Here is a 23220-nt window from a genome sequence, read left to right on the forward strand (position 1 = left end):
CTGCGCAAGGGCCTGCTCAATGGAAAATAGCTCACCGCTAGAAGGAACAGGGATTGGTCCCAAGCTCCTGAGGCTTTCGGGAAGGGGCGGGGCGTATTGTAAATTATAATCGGCGGAAGTGCTGTGCTGTTGCCGGAAGTGGAGAGTATAAGGTTGTGATGGCCGCTGCGGTTCTAACCGATAAGGTAAGTGACACTGGCTCAACTCAGGAGTTTTTGTCGGGGAGAGTCCCTGTGGGAGAGGGGCGAAAGGTGGAGGAGATGCTTGGGTGCCGGGCTAGGGAGGAGTAGACACTGTGGAGTCGGGGTCGGCAGCGAGGGCTCGGCGCGGCCTGTCGGGACCCGCTGGGAATCGGCCTAGGCAACCGCGGGAGAAGCCGAGCCTGCCTTGCCAACAGCGGGTCCTCCTTGTCGCAGGTGCTGATGGACAGCTCAGAGGAGGAGCAGCCGCTCGCTGCGGCGGCGGAGCTGGCCGCCCAGAAGCGCGAGCAGAGACTGCGCAAATTCCGGGAGCTGCATCTGAAGCGGGTGAGTATCCCCAGCTGAGACCTGATACTGATCACGCCCCTGCGTGTGTGTGTGTGTGGTGGTTGTGGTGGTGGTAGGGAGATGAGGAAGTCTCATCAGCTTGCCTAACAGACCCGTAGAGCTGGATGCAAGAACCATCCCGGTGGTTCGCAACCCTGGTAGCACATTGTAAGCACTTTTGAAAATACGGTTGGCCCTTGAACAACGGCAGGGTTAGGGGCGGTTACTCTCTGCAGTCAAAAACCGGTAGATAATTTTGGACTCTTCAGTAGGCCCTTTCTTATTTAGATTCAACCAGTCGCACAAAGTGAAAACAGTATTAGTTATACGCGGATTTTCCACTGTGTGGAGGCAGCACCCCAACCCACGCGTTGTTCAGGGGTCAGCTGTTTTTGTTTTTTTGTTTGTTTGTTGAGATTTTGCTTATTGGTTTTAGAGAGAGGAGAGCGAGGGGGGGAGGAGTGGGAAGTATCAGCTCATAGTAGTTGCTTATCCTATGTGCCTTGATTGGGCAAGCCCAGTATTCACAACCCTTGACCTAAGCATTCCAGGTCTGTGCTTCATCCATGGCACCACTACAGGTCAAAGTTTGCTGTATTTGTGATCCGCGGTTGGGTTTGTGAAAATACTGTTTTAGATTGTGGTTGATTGAATCTGTGGTTGCGAAACTTGCAGATAGGAAGGGCCGAGTGAATTTTCATACTGAAAAAAATCTAGTTTATTATCTGGTCCTCTACAAAAATAAAGTTCATACATGCTGGCACTAAAGCATTCTGCCTCCTAAACTAATACTTGAGTGACTATGATCACCTGGGTATTAACCACTCAACACCCAGTCTTAGAATGCCCAGCTAGAGCCCTGGCCAAGTAGCTCAGTTAGTTAGAGCATCATGCCAATATACCAAGGCTGTGGGTTTGAACTCCAGTCAGGGCACATATAAGATTCAACCAATGAATGCATAAATAAGTGGGACAACACACTGCCGTTTCTCTCTCTCCCTCTCTCTCTCCCCCTTACTCTCTCAAAACAATCAAATAAAATTAAAAAAAAAAAAAAAAAAAGAATGCCCAGCTAGAAAGATAACCAGGTGGTGAGCTTAACTGTAGTGGAGTGAGCAGTAAATAGAGTTGTGAAGATTAGAAATCAGCCTGGCCTGTGATGGCACAGTGGATAAAGTGTCAACCTGAAATGCTGAGGTCGCCGGTTTAAAACTCAGGCTTGCCCAGTCAAGGCACATAAGGGAAGCGACTACTACAAGTTGATGCTTCCAGCTCCTCCCCTGCCTTTCTCTCTCTCTATCTACTCTCTAAAATCAATAAATAAAATCTTTTTTTTTGTTGTATTTTTCTGAAGTTAGAAACAGGGAGGCAGTCAGACAGACTCCCGCATGCGCCCGACTGGGATCCACCCGGCATGCCCACCAGGGGGTGATGCTCTGCCCATCTGGGGCGTTGCTCTGTTGCATCCAGAGCCACTCTAGCACCTGAGGCAGAGGCCATGGAGCCATCCTCAGTGCCCAGGCCAACTTTGCTCTAATGAAGCCTCAGCTGCAGGAGGGGAAGAGAGAGACAGAAAGGAAGGAGAGGGGGAGGGGTGGAGAAGCAGATGGGCGCTTCTCCTGTGTGCCCTGGCTGGGAATCGAACCCAGGACTTCTGCACGCCAGGCCAATGCTCTACCACTGAGCCAACCGGCCAGGGCAATAAATAAAATATTTAAAAGTAAATGTATAATAAAATCAGTAAACAAAATCTTTAAATAACTTTAAAAAAGATCAGAAATCATTCTTAGACAGCTGTCTGATAACCCACACATAAGCATTATTTAAGCATTACTTATGTACACAAGGGCCAGAGGTTAAAGGACTTGCTTCCAAGTCAAGTTACTTGTTTTTCCACTAAAGCTGGGGTCAGCAAGCTACCCCATCTGTCTTTGTCAATAGTTTTACTGGGAAACAGCCATGCCCATTTGTTTGTATGTCCTCTATGCAGCTTTCACATCACAACAGCAGAGCTGAGTAGTTGTGACAGAGACCACATAGTCCACAAAGCCTAAAATCACACATACAAACGTATCTACATCACCTCAGGGTGGGAAAAATAACTGGCATTAATCCTGTCAACTTACTGCTTTTCTCTCAGTCTCATGTTTCTATGTCAGATTTGATCTGTTTGGTCAACCGATGATACTGGCGTAACTGGGCAGCGGCATAATCTAAAAATAAAGTGAGAACCAGAAATCGTATACTTTCTTGTTTTTGTCTCACCCCAATAGTCAGTGATGTTGGGGTTTTGTGGAACCGCACCTGGGCTATAAGGCCACTTCAGGTTGAAATATTCAAGAGCTGCTTTTTTTCTTTCTCAGTTCCAGTTGCAGCCAGTTGTTTCCTGGACTCTTACCCCTAATACAAATTCTCTTCCTGTGCATTTGTTCCTTCTGCTTGGGTATTTCTTCCTCCAACTTCTTTGTCTGATAACACCTTACTCATCTTTTAAACAGTAGTTTAGGTGTCTCCTGTGAGGCACTCCCTGGAGCCCCCCATACTGTATTACTCTCTCCTCTGTACTCCGCAGGCTCTTTGTTCCTACCTCTAGTATGGCATTTACAACAGTATAATTTCTAGCTATAAAGTTGTCTCCTGTCACCTGATCTGTGGTGGCGCAGTGGATAAAGCATCAACCTGGAATGCTGAGGTTGCTGGTTCGAAACCCCAGGCTTGCCTGGGTAGCAAGGCACATATGTCAGGGTATATATGGGAGTTGATGCTTCTTGTTCTTCCCCCACTTCTCTCCCTCTCTTTTCTCTAAAATGAATAAATTTTTAAAAATCTTAAAAAAAAAAAGCCCTGGCCAGTTGGCTCAATGATAGAGCGTTGTCCCTGTGTGGATGTCTCGGGTTCAATTCCCAGTCAGGGCACACAGGAGAAGCATCCATTTGCTTCTCCACCCCTCCCTCTCTCGCTTCTCTCTCTCTCTCTCTCTCTCTCTCTCTTCCCCTTCTGCAGCCATGGCTGGCTTGGGGAAAGTTGGCCTTGGGTGCTGAGGATGGCACCATGATCTCTGCCTCGGGCACTAAGAAGAGCTCAGTTGCTGAGCAACAGAGCAACACCACGCCAGATGGGTCGAGCATTGCACCTAGTTGGCCTGCCAGGTGGATCCTGGTTGGGGCACATGCAGGAGTCTGTCTCTGCGCTCAAGCCGGCGACCTTGAGGTTTTAAACTGTGGGTCCTCTGCATCCCAATCCGACTCTGTATCCACTGCGCCACTGCCTGGTCAGGCTATTTATTCATTTATAGAGCGAGGAGAGAGAGAAAGAGAGAGCTAGAAGTGGCGGAGGAGCAAGAAGCGTCGGAGGAGCAAGAAGCGTCATCTTCCATATGTGCCTTGTTCAGACAAGCTCGGGGTTTCAAACCGGTGACCTCAGCAGGCCAACACTTTATTCACTGTGCCACCACAGGTCAGGCTGTAAAAATTTAAGATAAATTTTCTGACAGTGTCTTTGAATTTTTACCCCAGTCGCCTGGTACAAACCCAAGCCTACAGCTAGCCCCTCCTAACACACTCTCACCGAAACCCCTTAGTTCCGTATGGTTTGCTGTGTCTTCCTTCAGTGCTGCAAACACAATGTTGGACTTCAGGTGTTCTTGGTGTCTTCATCTGGAAGGCATTGCCAGAGTCCAGAGTAAATGAGGGGTGGTAGTTGAGAAAAGTATATCTCTTTGCCCTCAAACATTAATCTAATAAACACAATATTACTTGGACAAACTATGTAAATGAAATATTTACATGGACGGACTATGTAAATGAACATATGGTTGGAAATTAGGAGCATGACTTCCTGGACTGACTGCCACCAGCCAGTGACTTAAGAAACATCAGTCTTAATTTGTCCTAAGGTGATATACTCATTTTTGTTTTATGCAGTTAGGTTTATTTATTTTTAATTTTTATTTATTGATCTTAGAGAGAGAGGGGGGGGGAGACAGAGAGAGAGAAAGAGAGAGAAACATTAATCTCTTCTTGTATTCGCCCTGATTGGGGATTGAACCAACAACTTCTGTGTATTGGGATGTTGTTCTAACCAAGTGAGCTATCCAGTCAGGGATAGGTAAATTTATTTTAAAACAGACTTTTCACAAAGTAATTCAAATAGACATTTTATTTAGTTTTTAAAATATTTATAAAGGAGGAGGGGCCCTGGCCAGGTAGCTCAATTGGATAGAGCATCATCCTGATATACCAACGTTATGGGTTCAATCCCTAGTTAGGGCACATACAAGAATCAACCAGTGAATGCATGGATAAGTGGAACAACAAATTGGTGATTCTCTCTCTCTCTCTAAAAGTAAGTTTTTTTAAAAGGGAGGGGTGACTTGAAAAGAGTAGAGATATTTAATATAGGTATTAAAGCCCCAGCCCCAAATTGAAGTTTTCCCCATAAATTAATCAGGATTAAAAGAGAATTGAAAGTAGAACATCTTTCTAATCATGTGATTTAATATTTTTCCATGCCATATATAGTTGTTGGTTGGTGCCACTGTATGTTTTGCTACTTTGAAACCTGTTCCATCCAATCCTAAGGGGCCATACAGAGGCAAAGTGGACATTCACTGCCAGGCCTCTGGAACAGCAAACCGGTACAGCCCAACACTTTTCTTGAGTCTGTACAAATGCAGTTAGGCAGTTAGTTCCCTTGCTTAAAACCTTTTGATGGCTCTCTGTTGCTTTTAGGATAAAATGGGGTTCCCTCATTAATGTGTCTTCCCTGAACTTCAAAGAAGGCAAGATCTCTTTGGACTGATTTTGGTGTTTCAGCTTCAAACTTTTGTGTTACGGTTTTAGAATGAAGCTCGTAAATTAAATCACCAAGAAGTTGTGGAAGAAGATAAAAGACTTAAGTTACCTGCAAACTGGGAAGCCAAAAAAGCTCGTTTGGAGTGGGAACTACAAGAAGAAGAAAAGAAAAAGGTTAGGAACTCCTTTGCTGTCTTCATAAAGGGGTTACTCAAGTTTTCTGTTGTAGTGATCCAGTAGAATATGCTGGTTTTTTTCTCTGGTTCTGGAGCCAGACAGAGTTCTGATCTTGGTTCTGCTTTTTACTAGCTGCAGCATTTTGGGTGAGTTGTTGAACCTGTCTGTGCCTCTGTTTTCTCATCTGTAAAATGAGGACTATAATGATAATTGAGTTAATTATAAATTAAATGAGTCAGTGCATATAAAACATTTAAAACAGGGTCTGACACTTGATAAATGTTGAACAAGTGTTGTCTTTATGTCATTGTGCTTATTTCTTATATACCACAGCAGATTCCTGAGTGTTCTTTGAATATTGTTACTTTAAACGTATTGCTAGATGTCTTTATTCGATATTTCTTGATTTAAAATAGATCAAATAATTTCTTGTATCGTCATTGTAAGTTTCCAGTTATTCCCATTGTTTTAGGAATGTGCCGCGAGAGGGGAGAACTATGAGAAAGTGAAGCTGTTGGAGATCAGTGCAGAAGACGCAGAGCGATGGGAGAGGAAAAAGAAGAGGAAAAACCCCGACCTGGGATTTTCAGGTGAAATTGGCTTTTATTTTGTTGATTGAGTCTGTGAGATAAGCATTGCCTTCCGGGTTTCTGGTTTATGAAAGGATAGGCCCCGCCAGGGTTATTCTGTAAAGGGTGTAAACGCAAAACAGTACAAATCTGTCTCCTGGGGCAGCAGGAAAGGCTGTGCTTCAGTTGGCTGGGTTCTCTTATTTTTTGTGGTAAAATTAATCAAAGCTTGTATTAGTAGTAGCACCTTCAGGATAGAGGCTATGCTTAGATTGGTGTCTTGTGCATATATTGCTAATAATAATTTTTTTTTCTGAGTGGTAGCAACCAAACAAGGAAGTATACGATCTCTGATTCTCACTTTATTTTTAGATTATGCCGCTGCCCAGTTACGCCAGTATCATCGGTTGACCAAACAGATCAAACCTGACATGGAAACATATGAGAGTCTGAGAGAAAAGCAGTAAGTTGTCAGTATTAATGCCAGTTATTTTTCCCACCCTGAGGTGATGTAGATACGTTTGTGTGTGTGTGTACATAAGTAATGCTTAGGTAATGCTTATGTGTGGGTTATCAGACAGCTGTCTAGGAGTGATTTCTGATCTTTTTTAAAAGTTATTTAAAGATTTTGTTTATTGATTTTATTATTTATTTACTTTTAAAGATTTTATTGATTTTAGAGAGTGGATAGAGAGAGAGAAAGGCAGGGGAGGAGCTGGAAGCATCAACTTGTAGTAGTCGCTTCCCTTATGTGCCTTGACTGGGCAAGCCTGAGTTTTAAACCTGCGACCTCAGCATTTCAGGTCGACACTTTATCCACTGTGCCATCACAGGCCAGGCTGATTTCTAATCTTCACAACCGTATTTATTGCTCTCTCCACTACAGTTAAGCTCACCACCTGGTTATCTTTCTAGCTGGGCATTCTTTTTTTTTAATTTTATTTATTTATTTATTTATTTTTAGAGAGGAGAGGGAGAGACAGAGAGAGAGGAGAGACAGAGAGAGAGAAGGGGGGGAGGAGCTGGAAGCATCAACTCCCATATGTGCCTTGACCCGGCAAGCCCAGGGTTTCGAACCGGCGACCTCAGCATTTCCAGGTCGACGCTTTATCCACTGCGCCACCACAGGTCAGGCCCTGGGCATTCTTTTTTTTAATTTTATTTATTGATTGCTTTGAGAGAGAATAGGGGGAGAGACAGAGTGAGAGAGAGAAACAGCAGTGTATTGTCCCACTTATTTTTGCATTCATTGGTTGAATCTTATATGTGCCCTGACTAGAGTTTAAACCCACAGCCTTGGTATATTGGCATGATGCTCTAACTAACTGAGCTACCTGGCCAGGGCTCTAGCTGGGCATTCTAAGACTGGGTGTTGAGTGGTTAATACCCAGGTGATCATAGTCACTCAAGTATTAGTTTAGGAGGCAGAATGCTTTAGTGCCAGCATGCGTGAACTTTATTTTTGTAGGGGACCAGATAAACATTTTAGGCTTTGTGGACTATGTGGTCTCTGTCACAACTACTCAGCTCTGCGGTTGTGATGTGAAAGCTGCATAGAGGACATACAAACAAATGGGCATGGCTGTTTCCCAGTAAACTGTTGACAAAGACAGATGGGTTAGCTTGCTGATCCCAGCTTTAGTGGAAAGACAAGTAACTTGCCTGACCTGGCGGTGGCGCAGTAGATAGAGCGTTGGACTGGGATGCAGAGGACCCAGGTTCGAGACCCCGAGGTCACCAGCTTGTGTGCAGGCTCATCTGGTTTAAGCAAAGCTCACCAGCTTGGACCCAAGGTCGCTGGCTCAAACAAGGGGTTACTCGGTCTGCTGAAGGCCCGCGGTCAAGGCACATATGAGAAAGCAATCAATGAACAACTAAGGTGTCGCAATGTGCAACGAAAAACTAATGATTGATGTTTCTCATCTCTCCGTTCCTGTCTGTCTTTCCCTGTCTATCCCTCTCTCTGACGCTCTCTGTCTCTGTAAAAAAAAAAAAAGAAAGACAAGTAACTTGACTTGGAAGCAAGTCCTTTGACCTCTGGCTCTTGCATCTTTCATCTATAGAAAGGAGGTGAAAGTGATTGATTAGGTGTCTTCCAATTCTGTATTATTTTTTTAAGTTAAGGGAGGATCCAACAGTAAATATATGTATATATTTTTATCTCTCATCATGAATGGTTGTTTAGTTTGAAATTTGAGAATGGGAAACACGTATAATGTTACTATAAGTCCATGTTGCTGTCTTTTCAGTGGAGAAGAGTTTTTCCCAACATCCAACAGTCTTCTTCATGGAACACATGTGCCTTCCACACAGGAAATTGATAGGATGGTCACAGATCTGGAAAAACAGTAAGTACTCAGTAGAGCAGTATGAAATTTTAAATGGTTAATGTCAAAATGTACATAACTAGAATGAGTTGAACAGATAGACATTATACTTGCTAATTTCTGACTCAGCATATATAGTGGCTTTGGGGACAAACAGTAAGTTTGGGTTGAGTCCATATGATTTGGAATGGAGAATCAAAATATTGATAAGATTGAATTGCTATAATTGAAGCAGGGAAGGGTCTAAAGAAAATTATTCTTCAAGAACTTTTATTTAATAACTGCTCTGCTATTTGGTTTGAAGTAAGAATGTTCTGGCAAATTTACCTCCATTACATTTGTATATCTTATTACTGATGTAAATATCAGGCAGATAGAATGAATTTGTATTTTAGGAGTTAACACATGTGAAATATTAAGAATAGTGTGTATCAGATGCTGTGTACTTTTTATTAGCTATGGTTATTATTAATGTAATTATTACTGGAATCATGTTCTTTTAAGTAGTACTTCATATGTCTAGTTTCGTTATTGTACCTTTGGAGACATTCTGAGGATGAGTTTATATATATTACTGGATTTCATGGTTCTTACCCGTGATTGTGCTGTTAATTAGCAGTTTTAATTTGATTTTCTTGAAAATGGCTCCCCACAACCCGCCGCAGTGTGCTATTCTAACTGATTCTATTCTTAGCTGTTTGGCCGTGTTCTATTAAGACCAAAAAAGAAAGCAAATTTTACATTTTGTAAATGATTTTCTTTTTCACTCAGAATTGAAAAACGAGACAAATATAGCCGGAGACGACCTTATAACGATGATGCAGATATTGATTACATTAATGAAAGGAATGCCAAATTCAACAAGAAGGCAGAAAGATTCTATGGGAAATATACAGCTGAAATTAAACAGAACTTGGAAAGAGGAACAGCCGTCTGATCTCCCTTCAGGAACTGTTTTTAGAAGCTTAATGAGGGAGTGAAAATTTCTGCTAGCAAATTGCAATTCTCTTCCAAGTTATACCAGTAAACAACTCAGTCTATGCCTTCCCACTCAGCATTGAAAAATAAATGTTTTTTTTTTTCTTAAACATATATTTCCATGTATATTTCTAAATTTATGTGCTTGGATATAAGATGTATTTCTTGTAGTGTACTTGTTTTGTAATAATCTACTTTGTATAAATTCTAATTATATTATTTTTCTATGTATTTTAAATGTGTGATTGTTTAATCTTTGAAGCATTTTTGGCTTAAGGTTGCTGGTACCAAACATTGTCATTTTGAATAATGTTATGAATTTGATGGAATCTAGAACTGGACTCAGGAATCATTTGGGGTTATGGACTCTGGATGTAGGGACGGTGATGAGGATGGTGGCAGTGGCTACTGGAGGCTGTACCCAGGGCTGCTTATGACCAAGTTCAGGCAGTAACAGAACTCTTCCGTGAATATTGACCATGTACTGCTCACTTCTACAAAGCAAATATCCTGTGGAATAAAATCTCTACTAAACCTTCTGGTAATCATTTAAAAAGTTTGCATATATACAGACATAGATGCTTACATTCCATAAACTTAAAATTTTTTTTTATTATGGGAAGTTCCAAACATATTCCAAAGAAGAATACAAAGAACCCCAATCCCCAATATGCAGCTTTAGTCATCTCATGATCAATATTTTTTTTTTTTCTGATTTTAAAGAGGGGGTAGGGGTGGGGTATGGAATGAGAAATATCAACTCATAGTTGCCTCACTTTAGATGTTCATTGATTGCTTGTCATATGTACCTTGACTGGGCAAGCCCAGGGCTTCAAACCTGACAACCTCAGTGTTCCAGGTCGATGCTGTATCCACTGTGTCACCACAGGCCAGGTGGTCAATATCATTTCATCTTTATTTCTATCTACTTTCCCCTCCATGACTCATACACACACACACACATGTTTAAATTTTTAAAATTGACTAGAGAGAGGAAGGAAGGGAGAGAGAAACTTGGATCTGTTCCTGTATGTTCTCTGGGGATCAAACCAGCAACCTCTGAGTATCAGGAAAATGATCTAACCAACTGAACTATCTGGCCAGGACTCCTATGTTCTTTTGAAGCAAATACTAGCTGTATAATTATCTAAGTATTTCAGTATGTATTTTTCAGATATTTTTAAAAAACCGTAAGACTACTGTCATAGCAAGTGCAGAGAGATTGGTATAATTTCTCCTACTTGGTGACTAAAATGCTAAACACATAATTAGGATATTCCAAATTAAGAGAAATTTGAAACTCAGAAGATTTCACAAATATTTAGTGTTTAAAGGCAATTTTAACTTAATAGCACAGGTCATTATCCTCTTTTAAATCTATGCAGTACTTTTTAAAAAATATTCATATTTTAGAGAGGAGAGAGAGAGAAAGGGGGGAGGAGCAGGAAGCATCAACTCCCATATGTGCCTTGCCCAGACAAGTGCAAGGTTTTGAACCGGCAACCTCAGTGTTCCAGGTTGATGCTTTATCCACTGCGCCACCACAGGTCAGGTTATGCAGTACTTTCAATTTCTCTTTTCACTGTTTTCCTCTCCTGGCATTTCTAGGTGCAGTTACTTAGGTCTGGTCACAGGGCCTTGATACCACCTCTGAAAATATAGTGAATATATTTCTATCCTTCTATACTTTAGTTCAAGTCTTTGATCCTGAATGTCACAATAGCCTTAAAAAATCAACTTCAAAAAAACTCAACTTTAATCTGGCAATGCATTTAAAAGAATTCACTGAGCCCTGGCCGGTTGGCTCAGTGGTAGAGCGTCGGCCTGGCATGCAGGAGTCTCGGGTTCGATTCCCGGCCAGGGCACACAGGAGAAGTGCCCATCTGCTCCACCCCTCCCTCTCTCCTTCCTCTCTGTCTCTCTCTTCCCCTCCTGCAGCCAAGGCTCCATTGGAGCAAGGTTGGCCCGGGCGCTGAGGATGGCTCTGTGGCCTCTGCCTCAGGTGCTAGTATGGCTCTGGTTGGAACAGAGTGACGCCCCAGATGGGCACGCCCCCTGGTAGGTGTGCCAGGTGGATCCTGGCCGGGCGCATGCGGGGGTCTATCTGACTGCCTCCCTGTTTCCAACTTAAGAAAAACAACAACAAAACAACAACAAAAAACCCCCACAACAAAACAAACAAAAATAAATAAAAGAATTCACTGTGAGCCAGCAGGGTTTATTTTAAGAATGCAAGAGTAGCTTGCAGACCTCTTAGTTGCCTGTCCAACTCCTTCTTCATCACCAATCAGAACCCTGATCTTTTCTTGTGCGTTTGTGGTAAAATTTCTGGTGAAACTCTTGCTTCCCAAGACTGGCATGGTGTTACAGGTGGTCAAATGTTACAGTTCTGGCTAATAAGACAATCTAATTTGTTCTGAGAAATCTTTGGCTTTCCAGATCTGGTAGTTGCCATTCCCGGCTTCTTCCTTCTTTCTTTCTGCTTAGATCACATATGTGAATCCTAGAGTGGAGCAGCCATTTTGTGCCATGAAGTAACAAGCATGAGGACTAAAGTCAACATGCGGGGAGTGGAGCTGACTTGGGCCCTGTTGGCATAGCCGAGCAGCTGTACCCGCCCTAGATGCTGCCCTCCCTTCTTTGTTTTATGACACTGAATAAATTTATGACCAATGCATGATTCAATTCAGGATATCTGTTAACAAATTAAATACAATATTATGTATACAAAAGCAATACATTTTCTCTATTCTAGAAGTAAGCTCCTAGAGCCTGACCTGTGGTGGCACAGTGGATAAAGCCTCAACCTGGAATGCTGAGGTTGCTGGTTCGAAGCCCTGGGCTTGCCTGGTTGAGGCACATGTGAGAAGCAACTACTATGAGTCCTGTCTCTAAAATCAATAAATAAAATCTTAAAAAGAGGCCCTGGCCAGTTGGCTCAGTGGTAGAGCGTCAGCATGGCGTGCAGGAGTCCTGGGTTTGATTCCTGGCCAGGGCACACAGGAGGAGTGCCCATCTGCTTCTCCACCCCTCCCCCTCTCCTTCCTTTCTGTCTCTCTCTTCCCCTTCCGCAGCCAAGGCTCCATTGGAGCAGAGTTGGCCCGGGCGCTGAGGATGGCTCTATGGCCTCTGCCTCAGGCACTAGAATGGCTCTGGTTGCAACAGAGCAACACCCCAGATGGGTAGATCATCGCCTCCTGGTGGGCATGCCGGGTGGATCCCAGTTGGGTGCATGCGGGAGTCTGTCTGACTGCTTCCCTGTTTCCAACTTCAGGAAAGAAAAAAAATCTTAAAAAGAAAAAAAGAATCTCCTAGGCTCTGGCCTGTTGGCTCAGCGGTAGAGCATCGGCCCGGTGTGTGGATGTCCTACGTTGGATTCCCGGCCAGGGCACACAGGAGAAGTACCCATCTGCTTATCCACCCTTCCTCCTCTCTTTCTTTCTCTCTCTTCCTCTCCCGCAGCCAAGGCTCCATTGGAGCAAACTTGGCCCAGGTGCTGAGGATGGCTCCATGGCCTCTTCCTCAGGCACTAGAATGGCTCTGATTGCAGGGGACAATGCCCAAGAGGGGCCGAGCATAGCCCCCTGGTGGGCATGCCAGGTGGATCCCGATCGGGCACATGCAGGAGTCTGTCTGACACCCCCCCCCCGCCCCGCTTCTCATTTTGGAAGAATAAAAATTAAAAAAAGAAAAGAATCTCCCAGAAATGGAAATGGGAGGAAATAGTCCAATTGCAACAATAAAAGTTTGACATTTAGACAAATGTAATGAGAAGGCATCGGACCTATGTGAAAAAAGATGATACAATCTCATTGAAGAAGTAAATAGGAGTCTTTTACTTCCAACCGAGATGGAGTGACAGGAAATGGATTTACCATGATGATTGAAACAACAATAAAAAAGGATAACATATATGAAATGACAGTTTTTAAGATGCTGGAAGTCAGGCAAGAAAGGCCAGTGATCCCAGTGATTACAGGCTATGGCACGCCCATGGTTCCAGGCCAGTGATCCCGGAGAATCCAGGCGGAGTCCATGGTTCCCTTGGTTGAGCAGATAGAACAGAAAGCCCAGGAGACCACAGTGGCAAGTGCTCATGGCACAGAGTGCTGGAGAGGAGACAGCTGCCCACGGAACTCTGGAAGAGGCCAGGACTACTAGTGTTTTCCCACCCACCTCGGCGATGGAGAATAACTATCATTAGAGTAAACACTATTTGGGTCTTGCCTAAAAGGCTCAGAAGTTCAGCCCCTAAAAGAATCAAACTGTTTATAAGTAATTTAACTACACCCTAGAACAAAGATCAAGAATAATTATTACAAAAAAAATACCCCCCAACTACCCAGTACCCAACAACGTCAAATACATAACATACAGCATCTAATTGAAGAAACAGGAAAATAGAACTCAGAATGAGAAGAAAAATTAAAGTTACCAAGAACTGATACAGTTGTTCAAATTAAGAGACAAAGAAATCAAAACAGTTATTAAGAAGTTAAGAAGAGCCTGACCAGGCGGTGGCGCAGTGGATAGAGCGTTGGACTGGGATGCAGAGGACCCAGGTTCGAGACCCCTAGGTCTCCAGCTTGAGCGTGGGCTCATCTGGTTTGAGCAAAAGTCTACCAGCTTGAACCCAAGGTCGCTGGGTCCAACAAGGGGTTACTCAGTCTGCTGAAGGCCCGTGGTCAAGGCACATATGAGAAAGCAATCAATGAACAACTAAGATGTTGCAAGTGCAATGAAAAACAAATGATTGATGCTTCTCATCTCTCTTCGTTCCTGTCTGTCTGTCCCTGTCTATCCCTCGCTCTGACTCACTCTCTGTCTCTGTAATAAATAAATAAATAAAAAGAAGTTAAGAAGATATAAAAAAGACTCACATTGAACTAGTAGACATGAAAATATAATACATGTCTGAGGACTGGCTGGTAGCTCATTCTCCAATAAGACTCTTGTTCTCTCCTGTCTCAGGGCAAGAAGCTCTGTGCAAAAGCCAGTAAAATCATGGACTAAGGTGCTAAACAATCTGGTTTCAAATGTCAGTTCTTTCATTTATTACTAGGGCTGTCATAAGAGAATATCACAGCCAGGGTGGCTTAAATGACAGAAATTTATTTTTTCACAGTTCTAAAGGCTGGATGTCCAAGATCAAGTGGCCAGCAGGGTTGGTTTGTGGTGAGAGCTCTCTCTTTGGCTTGCAGAAGGCCACCTTCTTGCTGTGTCCTTGCATGGCCTTTCTCCGTGTTCACACACTCATGGTGTCTCCCCCTTTCTTTTCTTATAAAGACATCAGTCCTATTGGATTAGGGCACCACCCTTATGACCTTGCTTAACCTTAATGACTTCCTTAAAAGTCCTGTCTCCAAATACAGTCAGTCACATTGGGGGTTGGGTCTTCAGCAAATGAATTTGGGGGGGGGGACTCAGATTAGCTCATAAAATCACCCACCCACTTTGTGTTTGTTTCCCCTGTTCTAAAAAATGTTAATAATAGCTGCCTCAGAGGCTCGTTGGGAGGCTTCAGTGGGTGCAATGTGCTTAGACTGGTGCCTGGTTTGTAGTGGGCACTATGTGAGTTGTAACAGTAAGCAAGAAAAGAAATATTATACTCATGGGCAGTTCCTCTCCTTGGTCTGCTCTCTTTCCTTCCCTCCAAATCAAGATAATGCCTCATTACGGAACATTCAGATATCTCTGAGATAGATAGGATTTCCATGTGACTTACTCCCTGCCCCCAAAAGTCTTGTATTTTTTTTTTTTTTACCAGCAGAGACTTCCTCTCTCTGCCAGTGTGCAAGTTTGAAGGGGCAGAGACTCAGGAGCTCCGAAGCGCCCTCTCCCCAGACCTCTCTTTGCTCCTAGCACTGGCCTTGTACTTCGGGCTCCCTTCAGAAGCTCATCGCTCACGCAGGATTGTGAGCTCTGCCTGGGCTCCTTCTCCAGTTAGAGTCAAAATCTAGTTTCTGACAGATGACAACTACTTGTAGAAGCCAGGAATCTGGGACCAGAGGTCCCACCTGACTTTTTGCTGTAATAGAACGAGCATTTGTGGTCAAATCATTAAAACAAAACAAAACAAAACTCCTCTTAGCTATAAAAAATATTTACATTTTGGATGACTAGTTTAGTCTTGTCCCTGTGGATTGGGATGTCATATATTTATTTGGAAACATACAGGCTGATGGGAGCTCTATAGGCTGCAATGGACCCCAAGAAACAGGAAGACACTGACAGCATCTTCCCTAGCTGAACCCGTGTGTGAGTTGGGAGAGGACAGGTGTGTGTTTCTTAGCTGGAAATGGTCCTTTGGTGAGAGATGCAAAAAAATATCCAACAATCTCAGAAAGATACTCTAGAATTTTTGGAAGATGTTCACCACATATTTGTAAAATAAATGTAAAATGTTTAAAATATACCACAGTTTTTTACAAAATCCTCTATCAGCATTTCTCATTCATAATAACAAAATAGAAGGTCTTAAATAAGAACCAGTCTAGTCCTCTCCGGTTGCTAGTTTAGAGGACGGTGAACATAGGGATTAAGCCTGAAAGCAGAAAGGAGGTGAGCAAGAAAAGCAGCGCCTCAAAGCGATCACGGCAGGGGTTTAGCGCCGCCTTGTGTCACTTAAGGAGCATAGCTTAAAAATCAGTATAATTTTTTTTTTTTTTAAACCCAAGTCACAAACTTTGGGCTTTTTCCTAGCAATAACATTAACACAAAATCATTGTAAAAAAATACTTCTTCCCTTGAGGGGTGGAGTATGGAATTTAATTCGCTTATTGAAATCTTCAGTATGGGAACCACAGTGCTAAATTAAAACACTTTGACTTTCATACAGTAAAGTGAACGATCTTGAGTGTACAATAGTTTAATTTTTGCATATTTATAACCCTTTGTGATCACCAACAAGAGAGTGAAGAACATGGACAGGCCATGTGTAGGTCTCAATGAACAGCCAGCATCAACTACCAGATGGATGATATTTACCAGTGATATCTGGTCTTTCAGTCCCCAGATTCCATGACCTCCAGTTGAGACACAGATGTGTATGTAGTAGAGTCAAGCCATACCCCTTGTGCCTTCTCGAAATTTCTGTCTGACAGAAACCACTAGAGATAATTAATTATGGTTGTTGTTTTAAGCCACTAACTTTTGGGATGATTTGTTATGTGGCATTGATAACTAATACACACATGCTACCTCATAGGGTTCCCATGAAGTTTAAAAGAACCAATAGTTGGGCCTGACCTGTGGTGGCGCAGTGGATAAAGCGTCGACCTGGAATGCTGAGGTCGCTGGTTCAAAACCCTGGGCTTGCCTGGTCAAGGCACATATGGGAGTTGATGCTTCCTGTTCCTCCCCTGTTCTCTCTCTATCTCTCTCTCTCTCTCTCTCTCTCTCTCTCTCTCTCTCTCCTCTCTCTCTAATAAATAAAATCTAAAAAAGTAAAAAAAAAAAAAAAAAAAAAAAGAACCAATAGTTGGAATAAGCCTGGTATCATGCTTGACACATAGCAACTCAAGAGAACAAACTTATTAGTAGACAAATATAAAAGTGAGAAAAGTTGTACTTTTAAAGTACACAGTAAACTAGTTTCAGTTACTACATGTAACTGAAAGCCATTTAAGCATTTTTAAGACTTTTTACTAATTCTGATTGCACTTCTGAACTGGACTGATTTTTTTCCCAAGCCAGACATATATATTACGTGATGGGATCTTGGTGGCTGGGAAAACAGTCGTCACCTTTTCTTTTGTTATTGATACAGGCATTCTAAATCATGTGAATTAATCAGGTTTTAATAATATTTTATTGATCAGTAGGAAAAAAAAGAATTTTGGTTTCATAATGCAGCTTCACAAAAGTTTTCAGCAAAATTAGCTTATGTGAACATGATTAAATGTATGTCTTTACACTTTTCGTCTTTTTTTTTTTTAAAGTTTATTTTTTTATTTATTCATTTTTAGAGAGGAGAGAGAGGGGGAGAGACAGAGAGACAGAGAGGGAGAGAGAGTAGAGAGGAGGAGCTGGAAGCATCAACTCCCATATGTGCCTTGACCAGGCAAGCCCAGGGTTTCGAACCGGCGACCTCAGCATTTCCAGGTCGACGCTTTATCCACTGCGCCACCACAGGTCAGGCTGTTTGGTCTTTTTTTTAATTTATTTATTCATTTTTTAGAGAGGAGAGGGAGTGAGAGAGAGAGAGAGAGAGAGAGAGGAGAAACAGAGAGAGAGAGAAGGGGGAAGGAGCTGGAAGCATCAACTCCCATATGTGCCTTGACCAGGCAAGCCCAGGGTTTCGAACCGGCAACCTCAGCATTTCCAGGTCGACGCTTTATCCACTGCACCACCACAGGTCAGGCTTTACACTTTTGGAAGAGATACAAATGGCCAACAAACACATGAGAACGTGCTCAGCCTGACCAGAGGTGATGCAGTGGATAGTGTCAGACTGGGACACGGAGGATCCAGGTTTGAAATCTGAGGTCACTGGCTTGAGTGCAGGCTCATCCAGCCTGAGTGCGGGCTCACCAGTGTGAGTGTGGGGTCACTAGTTTGAGTGTGGGATCGTAGACATGACCCCATGGTTGCTGGCTTAAGTCCAAAGGTCGTGGCTTGAGCCCAAGTCGCTGGCTTGAGCAAGGGGTCACTTGCTCTGCTGTAGCCACCCCCTTTCCTGCCCATCAAGGCACATATGAGAAAGCAATAAATGAACTAAGGTGCTGCAATGAAAAATTGATGCTTCTCATCTCTCTCCCTTCCTGTCTGTCTGTCCTTATCTGTCCCTCTTTCTGTCTCTGTCTCTATCTCTGTCACACACACACAAAAAGATGCTCAGGGAAAAACAAAGTGTAACTACAATGAGATATCACTTCACCTCCACCAGAATAGCTGTAATCAGAGACAGATAATCACAAGTGCTGTTGAGGAGGTGGAGAAACCGGACCCTTCTATGTATTGCTGATGGGAATAAAACTGGGCAGCTGCTTTGGGGTACAACTGCTCTGACAGTTTCTCCAAGTGTTAGATACAGAGTTACCATATGAGGCAACAATTCCACTCCTACACATGTACCAGAGAGAACTGAAGACATACTGCCACAGAAACATTGTAAGCAAATGGTCATAGCAGCATCACTTATAAGAGCTGCTAATAAGGCATAATAGTAAGTAGTGCCTGACCTGGGGCAGCACAGTGAATAAAGCATTGACCTGAAACGCTGCGGCCACCGATTCAAACTCCCAAGCTTGCCCAGTCAAAGCCCATACAAGAAGCAACTACAAACTGATGCTTCCTGCTCCTCCCCTACCTTTCTCTCTCTCCTCTCACTAAAATCAATAAATAAAATCTTAAAAAAATATATAAAAGAGCCAAAGAATAGAAATGTCCATCAACTGATGAATGGACAGGTATGGTATAGCCACATAAAGGAATGTTATTAAGGAATGACGTTCTGATGCATGCCACAACATGAATGGACCTTGAAAATATTTTGCTAAGTGACAGAAGTCAAATACAAAAGACCACATATTGTATGATTCCATTTATATGAAATATCCAGAACAAGCAAATCCATAGAGATAGAAGGTAGATTAGTGGTTGCCAGGCGCTGGGTGGGATGAGGGAGGGAGTGGTGGGGAATGACTGTCAATGAGTATGGAGTTTCCTTTTGGGATGATGAGAATGTTCTTGAATTATGTTGTGGTGATGGTTACACAACCCTGCGAATATGCTAAAAACCACTGATCCACGTTAAAAGGTGAATTGTATGGCATGAGAATTGCATCTTAATGAAGCTGTGATGGTTTCTGTTTGTAATCATATCATGAGAAGATTTCCACTGAGTTTGGAACATCTGTCTGACATGCAGGCTTTACAAAGTTCTCTTGGGAGCGATTTCCAGGAGGCCCCTTGTGAAGACAAAACGGTCAAGAGAGATTCCCAGAGAAATAGTGACAACTCAACTACATGATTCATTTAACACGTTATATTGAGCATCTATGATATGCTAGAAAGTGTTCTAGGAGCTTGGATATCTTAATGAACAAAATTCAAGGGCTGATGTTAGTTAAGCTGCTTCTCATGTGGCGAATCTGAACTGATCACTCCAAGGTGAGCGCAGAGAGCATCGATTGGTTGATGTTAACAGCGAATAGTGGCTTCCCTCCTGCTCTTCTGGAGAGACCAACCAATTTAAAGAAAAAAGAGGGATAGCCTGACCAGGTGGTAGTGCAGTGGATAGAGCATCAGTCTAGGATGCAGAGGACCCAGGTTTGAAATCTAGAGGTTGCAGGCTTGGGTACAGTCTCATCAGCTTGACTGCGGGGTTGCTGGCTTAAGGGTGGGATCATAGACATGACCCCATGGGTCTCTGGCTTGAAGCCCAAGGTCACTGGCTTGAGCCCTAGATCAATGGCTTGAGCAAGGGGTCACTGGCTAGGCTGGAGCCCCCCAGTCAAGGCACATATGAGAACATAATGAACAACTAAGGTACTACAACAAAGAATTGATGCTTCTCATCCCTCTCTCTTCCTGTCTGTCCCTGTCTTCTCTCTCTCTCTCTCACTATAAAAAAAAAAAAAAGGAAGAAGAAAAAAAAAAAGAAAAGAAAAGAGGGAGATATGAAGATAAGGCATTTGTAAAAGTGTTTCCGTACTTAAGAAAGTCAATAGCAGTCAGGAATGACTTTGGCTGTGCATAATAGAAATCTCAACGAACAGGCCGGAACAGAGAAGACTGTTTTTTTCACAAAAAATGTGGAGAGTGGAGATCGTTCAGTGGCTTGATGAGTTCTTTGAGGACCTAGGATCAGTCCTTTTTTCTGTGTGGGCTTCCTCAGCATTGGCCTTTTGACTTTGTGCTTGTTGCTTGTGGTCACCAGATGTTGCTCTGCATGAGGCACTATGTCCTCATAAGTGTCCAAGGATGAAGCCAAGGGCAAGGTCAAAAGGGGTAATGGCCTCATGTTCATCCTCTGGAGGCTCCATTTATTCTGGAAAGTTTCCTGGTGTATCATTGACTAGAATGGGGTCACGAGCTGAATCAGTGCATGATGCTTTATAGTACCCAACTAGTGGGTTGGCTAGGGTTTGCTGACTAAGGCTGGGTTCACTTGGGCCTGGCTCTGGGCTTTAGTCCAACTTGGGTTGGTTCCATGCCTCATTCTAGGGCCTGTTAGGACAAGGGGGTATGCCAATGGTGCAAGCATATTTAGAGTCCCTGCTTGAATCATGTAGTGAAACTTCCCATTGGCCAAAGCAAGTCACGTGGCTGAGCCCAAAGTCAGAGGCCAGGAAATCACTTAGTCTGCTATGAAGTCATGGTAAAGGGGTGACGTGTAATTCTACTACAGGGGCGTGAAGGTCACACTTGCCTTTTCCTGGACCAGTCACCAGGGTTTGGATTGCCATGGATGGTTTAGACCAAGCCTGACTAATGAGTCTAACTCACTATGGTGTAGTGGTTAAGAGCAGTGGTCCCTAACCTTTCTTGGGCCATGGACCGGTTTAATGTCAGAAAATATTTTCACGGACCGGCCTTTAGGGTGGGACGGATAAATGTATCACGTGACTGAGACAAGCGTCAAGAGTGAGTCTTAGATGGATGTAATAGAGGAAATCTGGTAATTTTTTTAAAATTCATTTTAGAGGGGTGGGGGAGGGGGGGGGGAGAGAGAGAGAGAGAGAGAGAGAGAGAGAGAGAGAAAGAAGGGGGAGGAGCAGGAAGCATCAACTCCCGTATGTGCCTTGACCAGGCAAGCCCAGGGTTTTGAACCGGCGACCTCAGCATTCCAGGCCGACACTTTATCCACTGTGCCACCACAGGTCAGGTGGAAATCTGGTAATTTAAAAAAAATAAAACATCGTTCAGACTTAAATATTAATAAAACAGAAATAATGTAAGTTATTTATTCTTTCTCTGCGGAATGGTACCAAATGGCCCACGGACCGGTACTGGTCCGCGGCCCAGGGGTTGGGGACCACTGGTTAAGAGCATGACCTTTTGGAGGCAGACTTTTAGGATCAAACCCCAGCTTCTCCATCCATTAGCCATTTGAGTGGGGGCAATCGATTTCATGACTCAGATTTCTCATCTGCAAAATGAAGGTAAGAATAGCACCTTAGCCATAGGGTTGTTGTGAAGACTACAGTGCATCTAAAAATGCCTAGTGCACAGTAGGGCTCCATAAGTGTTAGCTCTGGTCCTCTGAGGCCAGAGGAGAGCGGGGTCTTGATGCTCCTGCTCTCCCCAGAAGATGTAACATTTGAATTTGGCCATAAAGGGGAGGGAGCAGCTATGTCGGTCTCATTATGTGATCTCTCGTGTCAGTGAGGGCTCCCATCCTGCTCTGCGTGGCCTTCTCATTCCTCCTAGACAGCTCACCAGCTAATGCACCACAATTGCTTTTTCATTAGTAGCCACAGAATTCACATCCAGTAGCTCCTGACCACCGAGGTTTGCAGTTAACGGTGGCCTCGTACACTGAACCACGAAACAGCAATTTACTCCAGCTTTGGTAGGCTGGGAGCAGCCACGAATAAGGAAAGCCACCACCGCGTTACCTGCTCTCGGGCCAAGCAGCAGGGGAAAAGACTGTCTCACCAGATGTTCCACGTGCCGGGGCTCCAGAGTTCTCAGGGCTTCCAAGTGTCTTCATTCCAGAGAATTCTCAATCAAAGCACAACCCCAGGCAGACACATTTTCACACTAGCATGCCCACAGCATGTGTGGAAAGAAGTAGGGGAATCTGTGTAGATCTGAGTTGAACTAATTAGCTGTCAGCTGCACTGCATCTGGAGATCAAATATAAACTGTTGGCATCAAAAACTGTTCCGGTCCCTGTCATTTCCGTTCTCCTGGTACCACGCCATCCTTTGTAGCAGAGCCCTAATATGTTTCCCCACACTGACAAGAATCCAGCAGTCTGCCAAGCATGGAATCCCAAGTCATCTGCTATTGGCGGCTATAGTGTCCTTTTATTCTGTGCCAGGTGGAGTTAGGGACCCTGGCCTTTTGCTAGGATGGGTAGTTGGAAATGGGTAATTGCATTTGGGTATGTTGGGATGCAGATATTTGCACAGTGGCCTATCACCAGGGTCCTTTACCATTGCTACTGTTCTGTGTGTGCAGAGATCACAAAGCCCAGGGTCTGAAACGGGTTCATTCTGGCCTGTGTCCTGACTTCCATCAGTTGCACCATATAGAAGTGGTTCACCAATAGTGGGTCGAAGGGCTTAGGTGTGGATTTTGCTTTTCAGGAGAGGCCTGTGTATCTGGCAATAGAAGAGTGGCTAGAGAACAGACCCAGCCGTGGTTTTATTCTATTTAGATATTTAAAGTGTTTTATTTTACCCTGGTGAAAAAGAATCTGTTTCTGGTTTAAGCTGATTTAAAATTGTTGCCATGTTATTGTAAATAATATGACCCACCATTTCTTTAAAGAAACCTAGAATGTGGTTATGGAATTCCAAGTATACAAATGACAAATTGGCTTTATGAATTTGATTCTTCACCATGACAAAAGATGTGTGATTTTTAGTGCACTTTAAAAATGAAAGGAAGTTGGCATAGGGTACTACTATGAATAATCCACTAGGTGGCAGTATACCTTTATTTAATTATTTTATTTTATTTTTTTAAACAAGCAGTGTGATTTTCAAAGCGTGGTCCCCAAACCAACATCACGATCATTGCCCGGGAATTTGTTAGAAATGTGAATCCTCTGGCTCTAACCCAAACCTACTAAATCAGAGCCTCTGGGAGTGGGGCCCAGTAACCTGGGTTTTAACAAGTCTTCTGGGGGATTCCGTGGCACTCTCAAGCTTGAGAGCCACTGATACAAGCAAGC

At 43.4% G+C, this 23220-nt stretch overlaps 1 protein-coding gene across 1 annotated transcript; it reads left to right on the forward strand.

Moving 5' to 3' along the window:
* Nucleotides 1-97: 97 nt before the first annotated feature.
* On the forward strand, nucleotides 98-9905 carry SYF2 (SYF2 pre-mRNA splicing factor). Its single transcript, XM_066265133.1, has 7 exons — nucleotides 98-185; nucleotides 417-527; nucleotides 5369-5494; nucleotides 5970-6087; nucleotides 6439-6529; nucleotides 8316-8414; nucleotides 9165-9905. The coding sequence occupies exons 1-7, from the start codon at nucleotides 159-161 to the stop codon at nucleotides 9328-9330; spliced, it is 738 nt and encodes a 245-aa protein (XP_066121230.1). The 5' UTR covers nucleotides 98-158; the 3' UTR covers nucleotides 9331-9905.
* Nucleotides 9906-23220: the final 13315 nt, after the last annotated feature.

The sequence above is a fragment of the Saccopteryx bilineata genome, chromosome 3 (assembly GCF_036850765.1).
Source record: "Saccopteryx bilineata isolate mSacBil1 chromosome 3, mSacBil1_pri_phased_curated, whole genome shotgun sequence".
In the NCBI taxonomy this organism is placed as follows: domain Eukaryota; kingdom Metazoa; phylum Chordata; class Mammalia; order Chiroptera; family Emballonuridae; genus Saccopteryx; species Saccopteryx bilineata.

What these genes read in the sequence shown, in the direction of transcription:
- SYF2 (XM_066265133.1), top strand. Translation starts at nt 159, where the DNA reads ATGGCCGCTGCGGTTCTAACCGATAAG. An exon ending in GAGAGTCTGAGAGAAAAGCA is followed by an intron (nt 6,530 to 8,315) that starts GTAAGTTGTCAG and finishes CTGTCTTTTCAG; the next exon opens with TGGAGAAGAGTTTTTCCCAA. An exon ending in GTCACAGATCTGGAAAAACA is followed by an intron (nt 8,415 to 9,164) that starts GTAAGTACTCAG and finishes TTTTTCACTCAG; the next exon opens with AATTGAAAAACGAGACAAAT.